Below are 12,034 nucleotides of genomic sequence, written 5' to 3' on the forward strand. Positions count from 1 at the left end.
CACTCCCGCTCAGGACTGCGTGTAAATCTGTACTCTGATTAACCCAAGAAGCCGTCAGCCATCGCAAGCGGCTCAACTCGTTCCAGGAGGAGGACGACGAGGAAGAAAAGGGGTAGAGGGCGGGTACAGGGCGATGCAGGGAGAAAGGACGGCCTCTTTCCCAGCTCCTATAAACTTGCCAGGATTTCCCCTAAGCCCGACCCCAGCAGCGCAGGACCGAGTCTCAGAGGACGACAGAAAATGATTCCCCTCTGGGCATGTGCAGAGTGCCCTTTCCTCGCCGCTGACTTGAACGGCAGCGAGGAGGAAGAGGGCGCGCAGAAAGGCCTTCCGAGAGGGGCGGCGCGCCTTCCATCCAATGGGGCCCGCGCCGCAGCCCTCTCGGTGCTTGAAACAGAAGGCGGCCAGAAGCGGCGGCCTTTCGTCCCTCCCCGCCCCGTGAAGCGCAGGCAGGAGGCGGCAGCCGAGCCCTGGCTCGGCCTCTTCCGCTGGCTCTCGGCTGCAGCAGGGGAAGGACGCCGCCGCCGCCGCCCGGGCCGAGGTACCTGCTGCGTGCTGAAGTCCCATCCCAAGAAGCAGGGCTCGGCGGGCGCAGCCATGGCGGCCCGAGCCCGCGCGCCCGCCCGCCCGGCCGCGCCGCTTCCTCTCCCCGCGCGGCGCGCAGGGCAAGACGAACGCGAGGGCGGCCGCGGCAGCGCAGCGCAGCGCTCGCCGCGCACACGAGCAACGCCGCTGCCCCTCGACGCGCGCACGGCCGCGGGCACCGGGTTAACATTAACCCGCGTCCCTGGCGCCCTCGGGGCGGCGGGAAGAACCGCCTCCGGGCCGCCCAGGCCCGAGGGGGCCGCGTTAGCTGCCTTGCGTACGGCGGGCTGAGCAAAAAAGACAAGAGCAGGGGGAAGTTCCTCTGGTTTGCGGTCTTTGTAAAAAGGAGGTTATAAACTCCTTTGTCATTCTTGGTTTGTAAGTATACATGGCGGGCAGAGAAAAAGTGGGGGCACTTTCCCCCGCGCCTGAACGTTCAGGGTCCTCATGGAAGGTTCAGAGTTGCTCCCAAGCTCGGGTGTTTAGCCTGCCTCATTTAAACTAAAAACGCTCATCAGAGGCTCCCCTGAGTAAAGAAACACCTGCCAGAGTAAAAACAAAAAGCTCGGATATGACAAAAGGATGTAAGGTGCATGCAACTCCCCGAAAGCCTGACTCGGGCTTTTTTTTTTATTAAACACGCACCATGGCCTTTGCCCTCCAGATCAATATTTATGGTATTTATGGCAATATATATCCTGCTTTCCCATAAATAGCCCCCCAGGAGACTTACAACAAGAAGAAAAATGCAAGAAAGTGTGTGTGCTTTTTCAAATCTGTAATAATGAGATGGGAAATGGAACAGAGATAATGAGAAACAACACAGAAGAACGGTTGTTTAGGCAGGAAATAGGCGTACAACGTCCAGCATCCCCAGCCAGCATGAGACTTTTAGGGCTTTGCCACGCAGGATTGCTCTCTAAGACAAACTGCGATCTAAAAAGGCATGATTCAGATTTACACGTTTCTGTTAATGGGTGTGTTAGATAAACTGTGAACTAGGAAGCTATTAAAAATGGTTTTGTTTTTTAATAATCCTCAAACCCAGCAAAACTTGTAGAGTTCCAGTGCAGAACCTACTATCCAATCCCAAAGACCTGCCCTCAACTGCATTTGTCCCCCTGACCAGGTAATCGCTTTGTGGCTTATAGCTGAATTGGATATGTCATAGTTCCTAGTTCATTCTGTAATCAGTATGCTAACCCCTCTGCTCTGCTCTGCTCTGCTCTGCTCTGCTCTGCTCTTCTCTTCTCTTCTCTTCTCTCTGCTCTCTCTGCTCTGCTCTGCTCTGCTCTGCTCCCAAAGTCCTTGCACTTCTTTGGCAACATACCTGGCATGTTGAAATTTAACACGTGTTCTTTTCGCCACTAACCCCAAGATGCAGAGCTGAGGAAATCTGCAATTTGCGTGTAGCCTGAGTGAGAACAGCCTCATGGAAAAGACTCTTCACAATGGATTTATGAAGCCATTGTGACAACTCTATTGTTGCAAATGTCTTGCAACTTTTAACACTTAACACCCACAAGTCCTGTTCACCTGATCACTGCTTCTTCACATGGGTCCTCAACGTTTGACCAGGATGTCCTCTGGCCTCCAGAAAATGTCTCAGTGGTATTTTACTGTTATCTAGATAGCAATATAGCTAGCAACATACTAACAGCCTGAGCAGGTCTTTTCATTATACAAGTGAGTCTTATCGAGTTCCACTTGAAAATGAATGTTGACTGATTGATTAGAACTTATGCAGTGCAAATGGGCCTTTTGGCTTTACTCTTTGATCACGTTCTTAGGCCTGCAATTTCATATATCTTCTAGGCAGATATTTTGAAATACCTTAACTAATATTCCTGATGTCACACCTTGATAATCCATACACTATTTTTATTTGGAAAAAAAGGGAAAAACAAGCAGGGAGAGAATTCTTTGTAGGGTCAAGAGATACAAGTGTTGGTCTTGGTCAGGCCAAAGGTTTTCTGCCAATTGTGTTTACACAATTTTACATAACTAAAATTGGGAAATCTATACAGAGCGTTCATGAAAATCCACTCATCTGTGAGATTACTTTAAAAAAAATCTCATTTTCTTACATTCTGCATGAGGTAAAAGAAGGGCCAATAGTCCTCTGGGGAAATTTTCTCAGAAAATGTGGAAGTGTTGTGACATTTGTGCAATATAGGTAGGGTGAAAGTGGCACAAATTCAGTAATCTGTACAGCACAATTGAATCATGCTTGTGTCAAAGAAAAAAACCAGGTACCTTCCATTCACCTCTGTGTTAGTTTTCTTTTTATCATGTTACTATCTAGGGAAAACTGAAGAAGAGTACAAAAGGCAGCAAAATAGTTAACGCAGCACTTGCCACAATAATAAAATACTGGAAAATAAATGTAGGAAAATTAAATACAACCACAACCAAAATCAAATGTTGCCAACATATAACAGTGTTGCTTTAAAAATTACAATTGCCACATCAGCTAGCATCTTCCAGCCTTTTGTGTTCTTGGCTGGGCTAAAATAAGGTTTTGTATTTCACTGTGGGTTTTGGCAAGGCTTCGAATGTTTGGCCTTAAGTCAATACCAGTTCCAGTTGAACAGTTCTTGTCATTAAGTCTGCATTCAAAGGTTCAGGACACACTGGATGTAATTGAAGCAAAGTTGTTATTTCAACTTGATTGAAATCAGCAGCTCTGCACCAGGCAGTGAAGAGAATTTGTTCGATTCAAGGAAGCCTTTGCCTTGCTTGTGACTGTTTCAGATGTTACCAACACCCTTGCTTTTTGGCAAGCAGAATGAGGGAAATGCTATGCTTCTGCCTGATTTTGTCTTTCTTGTGGGAACAGATGGTGAAGGCTTATAAATATATGAGTGGTATTTTCATAGTGACTCATCTGTCAATGCAAAGAGCCTCAGACTGTTCCGGGCAGCCAACCAAGATGGACGTAAGCAAACTTGAAGAGCAATATGACTGTCTCAAACAGAAGCAAAAGCTGCAGACACACATTATTGTTTTTAAAACAGGTATGTTTTAAATTTGTAGACTGAAACTTCGAAAATCAGGGGTCGGTGCAACTCTTGAGAACCTGCATTGATTTTTAAATGCCATGCAATTTATACACACAACTGAAAACAGAATACAAAGTCAATTGTTTTCATCATAAACAGCCTCGTGGCACCTTAAAGACTAACAGATGTCTTGCCGTACATACGGTACCATCTGTTAGTCTTTAAGTTGCCATACGAATCTTTATTGTGTTTACTGTGTAACAGACAGCTCAGTGCTGTACATGTTTAACTCGGAAGAAAGCCCCTCCATGTTAAATGAGGGTTTCTTCCTGGTACGTGTGTGTGGAATTGCAGGCTAACACATCCTACATCTTTGGGATTGTTTTCATATCATGAAATGCAGTTTCAGTAGTTCACAAACCAGAAATCAAAATGTGGAACTTTCTTCTATGTGTGTGGGGGATAAATGTCTTTTAAGATTCATGGCCTCTCAAATGGTCTTATTAAATGTAGGCCTTGCTGTAGCACTTTCAAGCTTCCCGATAAGTCATTCCTTTATCGGGACCAATGTGAACAAGCTTTTGCATTCTCCAGAACTCTTTTTCAGGCAGGATGTTAAGGAAAGCAAGAGAGTGGGGGAGAAAGAGCTGGGCAAGGAGAAAAAGCCCAAACCTCCTGCTGTTATTACATTGCATTTATACCCTGCCTTTCTTCCTCTTGCAAGCAACCCAAGGTGGCCACCTACACGGTTCTCCTCCTCTCTATTTTTATCCTCACAACAGCCCTTTGAGATGGGTTAGGCTGAGTGTCTATGACTGGTCCAAAGTCACCCAGTGAACTCCGTGGCTAAGAGAGGACTAAAACCTGGATCTCCCAAGTCTTGGTCCAACTCTCTAACCACTACACCACAGCTTAGTCTTCAGTTAAGTTAGTTAACTTAGTGATAGTCTTTATATTAGACTGTATGAGGTGCAAAGCAGATTTCAGGTTGCACCAAGGTCTTTTGGGACAAATAAATACCAATGGGTGGTGTTTGCATTTTTTAAAAAGTATAAACAGCAGTTATGCAGATTTGTCTCAAGTATTAACTGGAACATGCAAGTTACTTCTACTGATACGTGTGATTAACTTTATCTGGATTTGGGCCATCAGATATAAAGAGAATTGTTGTGATAGTTCCAGAAAGTAAGGCATGTGGCAAAAGTAAGATTTGTTAAATTAAATGATCCTGCTAAAATAACTTACCTTTGAGTGACAGATAGGCTGCCATTGTAGAAGAAAAGTCCATGAAAAGCAGTATGTTTTCTTGGGGATAAACTCCTTTATCACTAAGGCTGATAACTCAATAAGACTTAGTTTCAGAACAAAGGAGCTATGCTGGAGTTTCCCCCCGCTAACCACAGTTGTTCCAAATAGTTCAAGTTAGTTTGCTAACAAGGAATTTCTTAATGCAAAAATGGGCAGCTATTTGATCTGAATCTACTGGCAAATTACTAGCTGATCTGCACAAACTACGATTTCTCATTAACAACAGCAACAGCAAAGATCTCCCCATCCAACTCCTTGCCCCCAAAATTAGGTCTCTGATCTATGGTAATACAGTTGAAGATTCCAGTGTGCAATTCATTGTGTTTGCCTGTTTCCCCATCACAACCACTGCTGTTACTTTGTGTCTTAGTGAGACTTCCAAGTCTCTTAAAGCATATCCTGTAAGTCTGAAGTTTGCCCACATCAATCTAAGAGAACTGTTAATTATCTGGGATACCATTGCTATAGAGCAGGGGAGGGAAACATCTGCCAACCCTCAGAGGGTTGGGCTCCCTCCATGGGCCCCACTGCCTGACCCACAGGCTCCCAGACTGGGTAAAGGTTTTTGAAACAGGAAAGGCATCCGCTTATCTCCTATTTGTGCTCAGAGATGATATAGGAATTCCCCTGCATCCCAAACTTGCCAGTGGGGGAAGTTGATTTTGCTGCACCCAAGCCCTCTTGGGGAAAACCTCCATGTGGGTTCCTAGCAGACATGCTGGAAAGATGCTTCTCCCAATATTCACCTGGGGACCAAATAATGCCAGGGTGTGTAGCATTTGAAGTCAGGTGGCCACACGCCAAAGCCGTTTCAGCCCAAATTCATTCTTCCCTGTTCTAGTTGCCCACCCTGATGTAGGGATTATTGATCATTGTATCTGCAGCGTCAAACCATTTTAAGTTGCAGCGCTATGAATACAGCTTTGTCAGTAAGCCCAACTGAGCTCAGTAGAACGTACTTCTCAGTAAGCATGCATAAGAATCAGGCTTTCACTGGCATTCTGTGATCTCTGAATTGTCACTCTGGATTCATAAGAGGAGACTAGAAATAAAAATGAGCTCAAATGTGCTAGAGACAAGAAGTTGCTTTGATAGCTTTGCTTCTGGATAAAGCTCACCTTGAAATTCTCCTGAATGTTAATGTGAAAGGCAACCATGTGAAAACAGAACGAGCCACTGTTTTAATATGTAACTAGAAAAGAATGTGTTATTTTGTATTGCTGGTTATCGATTCATGTCATCTTGAGCCTTGCTAACCAACTTGTTCAGGCCTCCTGAAGCATAAGGCAAGTTTGCACGTCACAACAGCCCAGCCTGGTGCTAAGCCACAGCACCCCCGACAGATGGTTGGGCTCTGCGGGTTGTTTGCCCTCTCCCTTTCCCCCCTTGGTGCTCCTTTGAGCTTCCCTGAGCACTCTGTGGCACGGCTGACTTGCCTGATCCAGCCCCAGTGCAATTGTGAGTACTTTTTTGCTCACTGCACCCTGTCTGGCCCTTTTCCTTCCCTTTAAGCATTTTTTGGCTCTTGAACCTTTCGTGGGCAAACGAGTACAGTGATGTTCACAGTATGCACAAACATTTTCTGAATGTTTAAACTTTTTTTAGCTGCATTTGTAAAACTGCAGAAAGCATATCCTTGTACATTTGTGTTATGATGTCAAGCCCCCACCGTAGGATCCAGAAACAGGTGAAGCAGCTCCGTGGTGTCAGGGCTGAGCTATAGGAAGGTGTTGAGAGAAAATGGTAAGAACTGGGAGCCATTCCAGCAGCCAAAGCAAGGCAGGCATACCAAGAGCGAGATCAAGACGAAGCTGAAAGAAATCCCATCCTGAACAGCAAACCTTGACTTCATCCTGCAGAAAGCCAACAGTTGGCCTGAGCGGCAGGAGCCACTCTGGCATCTTTCTCTTGGCCAAAGAGATGCTCCAACTTGTGGCTTGGCCTTGCAGATTAGCTGTGCACAGAGCCACGGGTTCCTACTTCTGATCCCAGCAAATGAGTCCCTGCATCAACTAGCCATATCAGTCAAAAGGGAACTGCCATCTCCATCTTGGTTTTTAGCAATCTATCTCAGCCCAATCAGGTCACACACAAGCTGAGAAAGTTGGTTACACCAGGGCAGGATTTTCTAGATCATAGTCTTCCCAAGGTGGCTTACATTCTCAAATCGATGAGACGTATTACTAGAATTACTTTAATGTATGGAACCCCCATCTCATACCTCAGGAAACTGGTTTACAACCCTACATGCCTGCAGGAGGCCCTACTGAATTCAGGAAAACTTACTCCCAGTGGGACATAGGCATAGCCACAGGCAGCCCTAAAATTGTTCTTGGGTGTCTGAGCACCTGTTAGCTTGTGTGTCATATTGACAACATTGCTGTCTTTGAGCCTAGAAGAAATTCTGGTTGGTTGGCTTATGAAATGCATTGCACAAGGATTCCCCATAACATCTATTTATTTCATCTTCTTAACTACTACTTCCCATTTACAAAATTCTCAAGCAATTTACAAGAAATTATAAGACAGTAAAAGATCAATATTGAAACTACAGTGCTCCATTAAGCAAAGCTGGAAATGACTTGGGAAACAACCCAATGATCCTTGGACAGCAACTGAGGTGCCATAGGGTACTTTAGATTCCCAAATTAGGCTCTGACCTTGGACAGGAAGCTCCAGTCCTTTGCCCTCCCAGCTGGTGCAGAACAAGCCACACTGACTACCTCTCTGAGCTATGCTGGGACATGTCCAGGTTCCTTCACCCCTCCGAAATGCTTTTGCTAGACTTGCAAAGAAAGTCTGCCTAGCAAAGATGCATGCAGGGCACAAGAAAACGGAGGAGGAGGAGATCCTGCTGCTGCTCCTGTTCTACGTAGGATAAGCATAAGCCTCTAAGTTTGTTGGTTTATTATATTTACATCCCACCTCTCTCCCATTGTGGAATTCAAGGTTGCTACAAGTATTTCCCAAGTGGTCTCCCCTCCAATCTCAGGCCAGCCCCAGATCTACTGAGCTTCAACAGGGCCTTACGTGCCTTCTGGACTTACTATCATTATAATAGGATTGCAGACTTAACTACTTAATGGTTGGGAAAAGCCATGGTAAATAAGAACATTTTAAAGAAATATCGGAAGCATATGATTGTCTCTGCCTGATGCATCAAAGAGGGGCAGTCATTTGAGAGGGTGGATAAACCATAGAGAAGGCCCATTGCTATGTTCCCATAAGATGAAATGTGGGATGTTACAAAGACAAAGCTTCCCTTAGCACAAAGTGCTATTTATCAATAATACCAACTTGAGCTTGACTTGGTAGCAAGCTGGCAGCCAGCTCAGCTCTTTCTACACAGATGTGCCCAGTAAGGCACTTCACAACCTTGCTGTACTCTTCTGCAAAGCTTCTAAACTAGCTTCAAGGGCATCCTCACATAGAGTATATTACAGCAGTCCAGTGTCAAGGTTACCCGTTCATGGATCACAGTGGCTAAGCTACCTTTGTTCAGGAATGGGTGCAGCTCATGTACCAGTAGAAGTTGGTAAAAGGCATTCTTTCACCACCAATGACTATGATGAATCTAAGAGCACATCCAAAGGGAGTACTTTTCCTTCGGAAAGCAGGAAAGCTAGGTTCAAACAGGCAAATTCCCTAATTCCCAGATCCGGAAATTATTCACCCGTAGTGCTTCTGTCTTACTCAACTTTCTGGCCCTCCTCCACCATTGTGTCAAAGCACTGCTGCAGCTCATTTAGAGCATCATCTGACTCAAATGAATGGAGAAATAGCTGGATGTCATCAGCATACTGGTGACACCTCACCCTCAACCCCCAATGATGTCCCAAGTGACTTCATATAGGTGTTAAATAGATGTTATATTTATATTTATTGATGGATATTTACTTACTATGAGTAGTGAGGGAAGAGTCAACTGCCTTAGCCTTTTTTGCCTGTTGCTAAACTCGTACAGGTGCTTAACTTGTGTGCTAACACTTTGACACTGGGCTGAAACACTTTGTAATTGGGGCTCCTTGTGCTTGGAAGCAGGTTTTCTTGTTTAATTTGTAAAGCTATTTCCAGATGCCTTTTTTCACTTTTTTTTAATGTTGTGGATGCAAATTTTAGGGTCTAACAATGCCTACTTGAGTGCAATATGACCATTCGATTCTGTGGTAGATCACAAGATAATGTGTTTACTCCCTTTGGAATTAGTCCCAGAAAACAAGAGAGGTTTATCAAAAGTGTAGAATTTATGTAGTGGGAAGATTGTAAAAAAGATTAAAGAAATAGTACAGAATAGTTGATAGATTTCTTTTTATACCTAACCAGTCTTCTTCTTGAAATGTCAAGGATAATAAAGCATTTCAAGGTAATTAGACTTTATCTCTCATTTTTGCTATTTTCCCCTCCTATCCCAGTGGGTAAATCCACCCACAGACAGGTTCACCACAACACTCCCTCTTTCATTGCCCAATTTATGGACTAGCAGCATTTTGACTGGGGTTTTCCAAACCATACTCCTTGCCACTACAGAGTTTTCTGTGCCACCACCTTATTATGCCTTTTGTTTCCATTTGCCTCAGAGAGCATTCAAGGAGGACATGCAAATATATTATTCCCATCTAATGAGGAACCAACCTGTGTTTGGCTTGCCCAACGTTTTCCAAATAGGGATTTGTTTGTGATAGGTACTTAGTGGGGCATTATATATCTGCATTCTGTAAACTTGTTCTTCTTCATTCATCATATTATTACATCAGATTGTGGATTTTCAAAAAATAATTTCTTGCTTCATTCCATCATTATTATTGCCCCATTAGCTCAAAATATGAGGGACTTCATTTGGCTTTAATTTTTGTCACTTGTAATAATAGGGAAAGATGTATTTTCCATGGATGGAAACATGTTGTGAACTGCCCAGAGAGCTTCAGCTGTTAGGCAGTACAGAAATGAGAATAATAAAAGCACTAGTAATTACCATCATCATTTTTTCTTCACAGGTGTGAATGAAACATTTTCCCGAGAATCCATGATCAGCACTGTTTTAATTAACAAGAAAATGAGAAAAGCAAAAGCATTTGAGGAATGTGTTCCTGTCAAAGAAGTCAGCCTAGAGTTGCCCTGCAGTGGAAATACACAAGAGATTTCACCATGGCGGATACATCTAGGGATCCACCGACTTGCACAAGGAGATTGCCAGAAAGGTGATGTGATCCAAAACAAGAATGAAGAGGTTAGCATGGACAGCAGAATATTGTCTCAGAAGGAAAGCACGATGTCAAGTGAAGAACTATTGGAAAGAAGTGAACAGTCTATTGCATTACTCAGCAAACAGGAAAATGCCAGCTATCCTGAAAATACAGACCGTTCTGCTTCACCTTCGGCATCCATTGCTTCACCAGTTTGGATCCACTCACAAATTTCAACCTCAAAATTGGTGTCAGCATCCAGTAAGCTGCCCTATTACCCTTTTCCTCAGAAAAAAGCTCCCAAGATTTCTGAAGCTGCAAGAAGACTTGGACTGTATGTTTCCCACTAGGAATATTCAGAAAGGAAGGTTCACACAGCCAGATTTCCCTCTGTGTAAACAACTACATGTTCCTTCTGAACACATGTATATTTGTGTTTGCATAGGGCATCATGGAACTATTCCAGTACCCATGACCAAGGAAATCGTTGTGTGTGCATTCATGTATAATTTAGTTTACACAGATATCTCCCCAGTAGATACATGTATGATTGAGGAAAGGCCACCAGAATTTCTCATGTGTAGAGGAACTGTCCATGCTAGTTTCAGATTTCAACAGAAAAAAATGTACTTGCTGCCCCGCTCTTCCCACACCTGGTATGTAATGTCTGGTGAAAGAGAGTGGCGAAGCTATGTTTACGTTGCTGAGGTTTTTCTAACTCAGCTCAGTGTCCTTATTTTGGAAAGAGGGACTTTCCAGAATAGTTACTCATCCTGTAACTAAAGCCCCTTTTTTCAGAGAGGCCTACCAGACCTTGCTGATCCAGAGATGTGTGGTGTATTCTTCTACCGGATTTTCCTTCTTAGGTTGGAAATTCTACTCCCCGGTCAATCACGCATACTGCCTATCAGGTTCTTCTGGCTCTGAAACAGGAGAAACTAACTGTGAACTTTCTCTTACCTGTTGCAACATAACTGTGATTTACTTGCTAAAAGTGACTCCTGAAACCTGCTTTGGACTGTTGTATCCAGACTAATTTAGAAATGTGTTTTGAAGGCAGGGGGGGATGTTTTCGACCCAGTAGCATTCATAATTTCCCATGTTTTCCAATGCAGTAAAGAAAATATCTTTATTATTATCTAGATGGATGCTACTGGAAACAGAATGGTAGAGTAGCTGCAGCTTTGGTCTAATTCAATTAGGCAGTTCTTATTAATCTGGACTATATAAACAAATCCAAAATGATTTTCTAGGTGTCTTCTTGATGTTACCCAAGTATAAATACAATTATTAAATGCAGTTTTCTATGTGGTGGTGCTACAGTAATCTTTTTTCAGCCAACAACAGATTTTTCAGAACTGGAATTCAATTACCAGCCTGTTTGAAAGCAATGAAAATTCCTATCACAAAGCTGAGTATTTCCAAAATATATTGGTGGTATCTGAACTGAGCTAAACCTAATGTTGATCTGCAAATAATTTTTTCACTCCTATTCATACTTACCTAGGAGTAGCCTAGGTAAGTATGGAATTTCAATGGAACTTCTTTCTGAATAGAGATGTAGAGAGTTATACTGCTAATTAATTTGAAACTGGCAATATGTGATGCCGGTTTTGACAATATTAACCAGGGTGCCTAATATACCGCTTTGGTGATACTTTTACTGAAATAAATTATTTTCCTTAGGTACTTGTCAAAATCAGTAAGTGAAACCTTCAGATAACCATCCTTTTCTATCATTCCTGGGGTTCAATATAATAAATATCTAAATTTGTTCCCTACTTCCTTTTTAAGCATAATTTTCTCAGAAGCAGGTCGAAAGCTCATTTTCTTTTTCATATCAGTTAAATAAATGTCCATGTAACACATTTTGCAATGAGTATAGAATCATTTTTTAATTCATGGAAATGTTACTGTTTTGTGAAATAGACAGAAATACATTACATCCAGACCACA

General features: G+C 43.2%; 2 protein-coding genes across 3 annotated transcripts in view; one reads left to right on the forward strand and one right to left on the reverse strand.

The window, feature by feature from the left end:
• The window catches only part of XYLB (xylulokinase), a 99,793-nt gene extending 99,161 nt beyond the window's left edge, over positions 1-632 (reverse strand). For both annotated transcript variants that reach the window (XM_044425123.1, XM_044425124.1), the window contains exon 1: positions 546-632. In XM_044425123.1, coding sequence (XP_044281058.1) covers positions 546-599 — 54 coding nt within the window. In that variant the 5' untranslated portion in view covers positions 600-632. The remainder of the gene's footprint in view (positions 1-545) is intronic.
• On the forward strand, positions 427-12,034 carry CUNH9orf152 (chromosome unknown C9orf152 homolog). The gene is made up of 3 exons (XM_044425125.1): positions 427-541; positions 3,465-3,602; positions 9,890-12,034. The coding sequence occupies exons 2-3, from the start codon at positions 3,479-3,481 to the stop codon at positions 10,426-10,428; spliced, it is 663 nt and encodes a 220-aa protein (XP_044281060.1). The 5' UTR covers positions 427-541; positions 3,465-3,478; the 3' UTR covers positions 10,429-12,034.

Source organism: Varanus komodoensis, unplaced genomic scaffold (genome assembly GCF_004798865.1).
Source record: "Varanus komodoensis strain SLA01 unplaced genomic scaffold, ASM479886v1 scaffold15, whole genome shotgun sequence".
Taxonomy (NCBI): domain Eukaryota; kingdom Metazoa; phylum Chordata; class Lepidosauria; order Squamata; family Varanidae; genus Varanus; species Varanus komodoensis.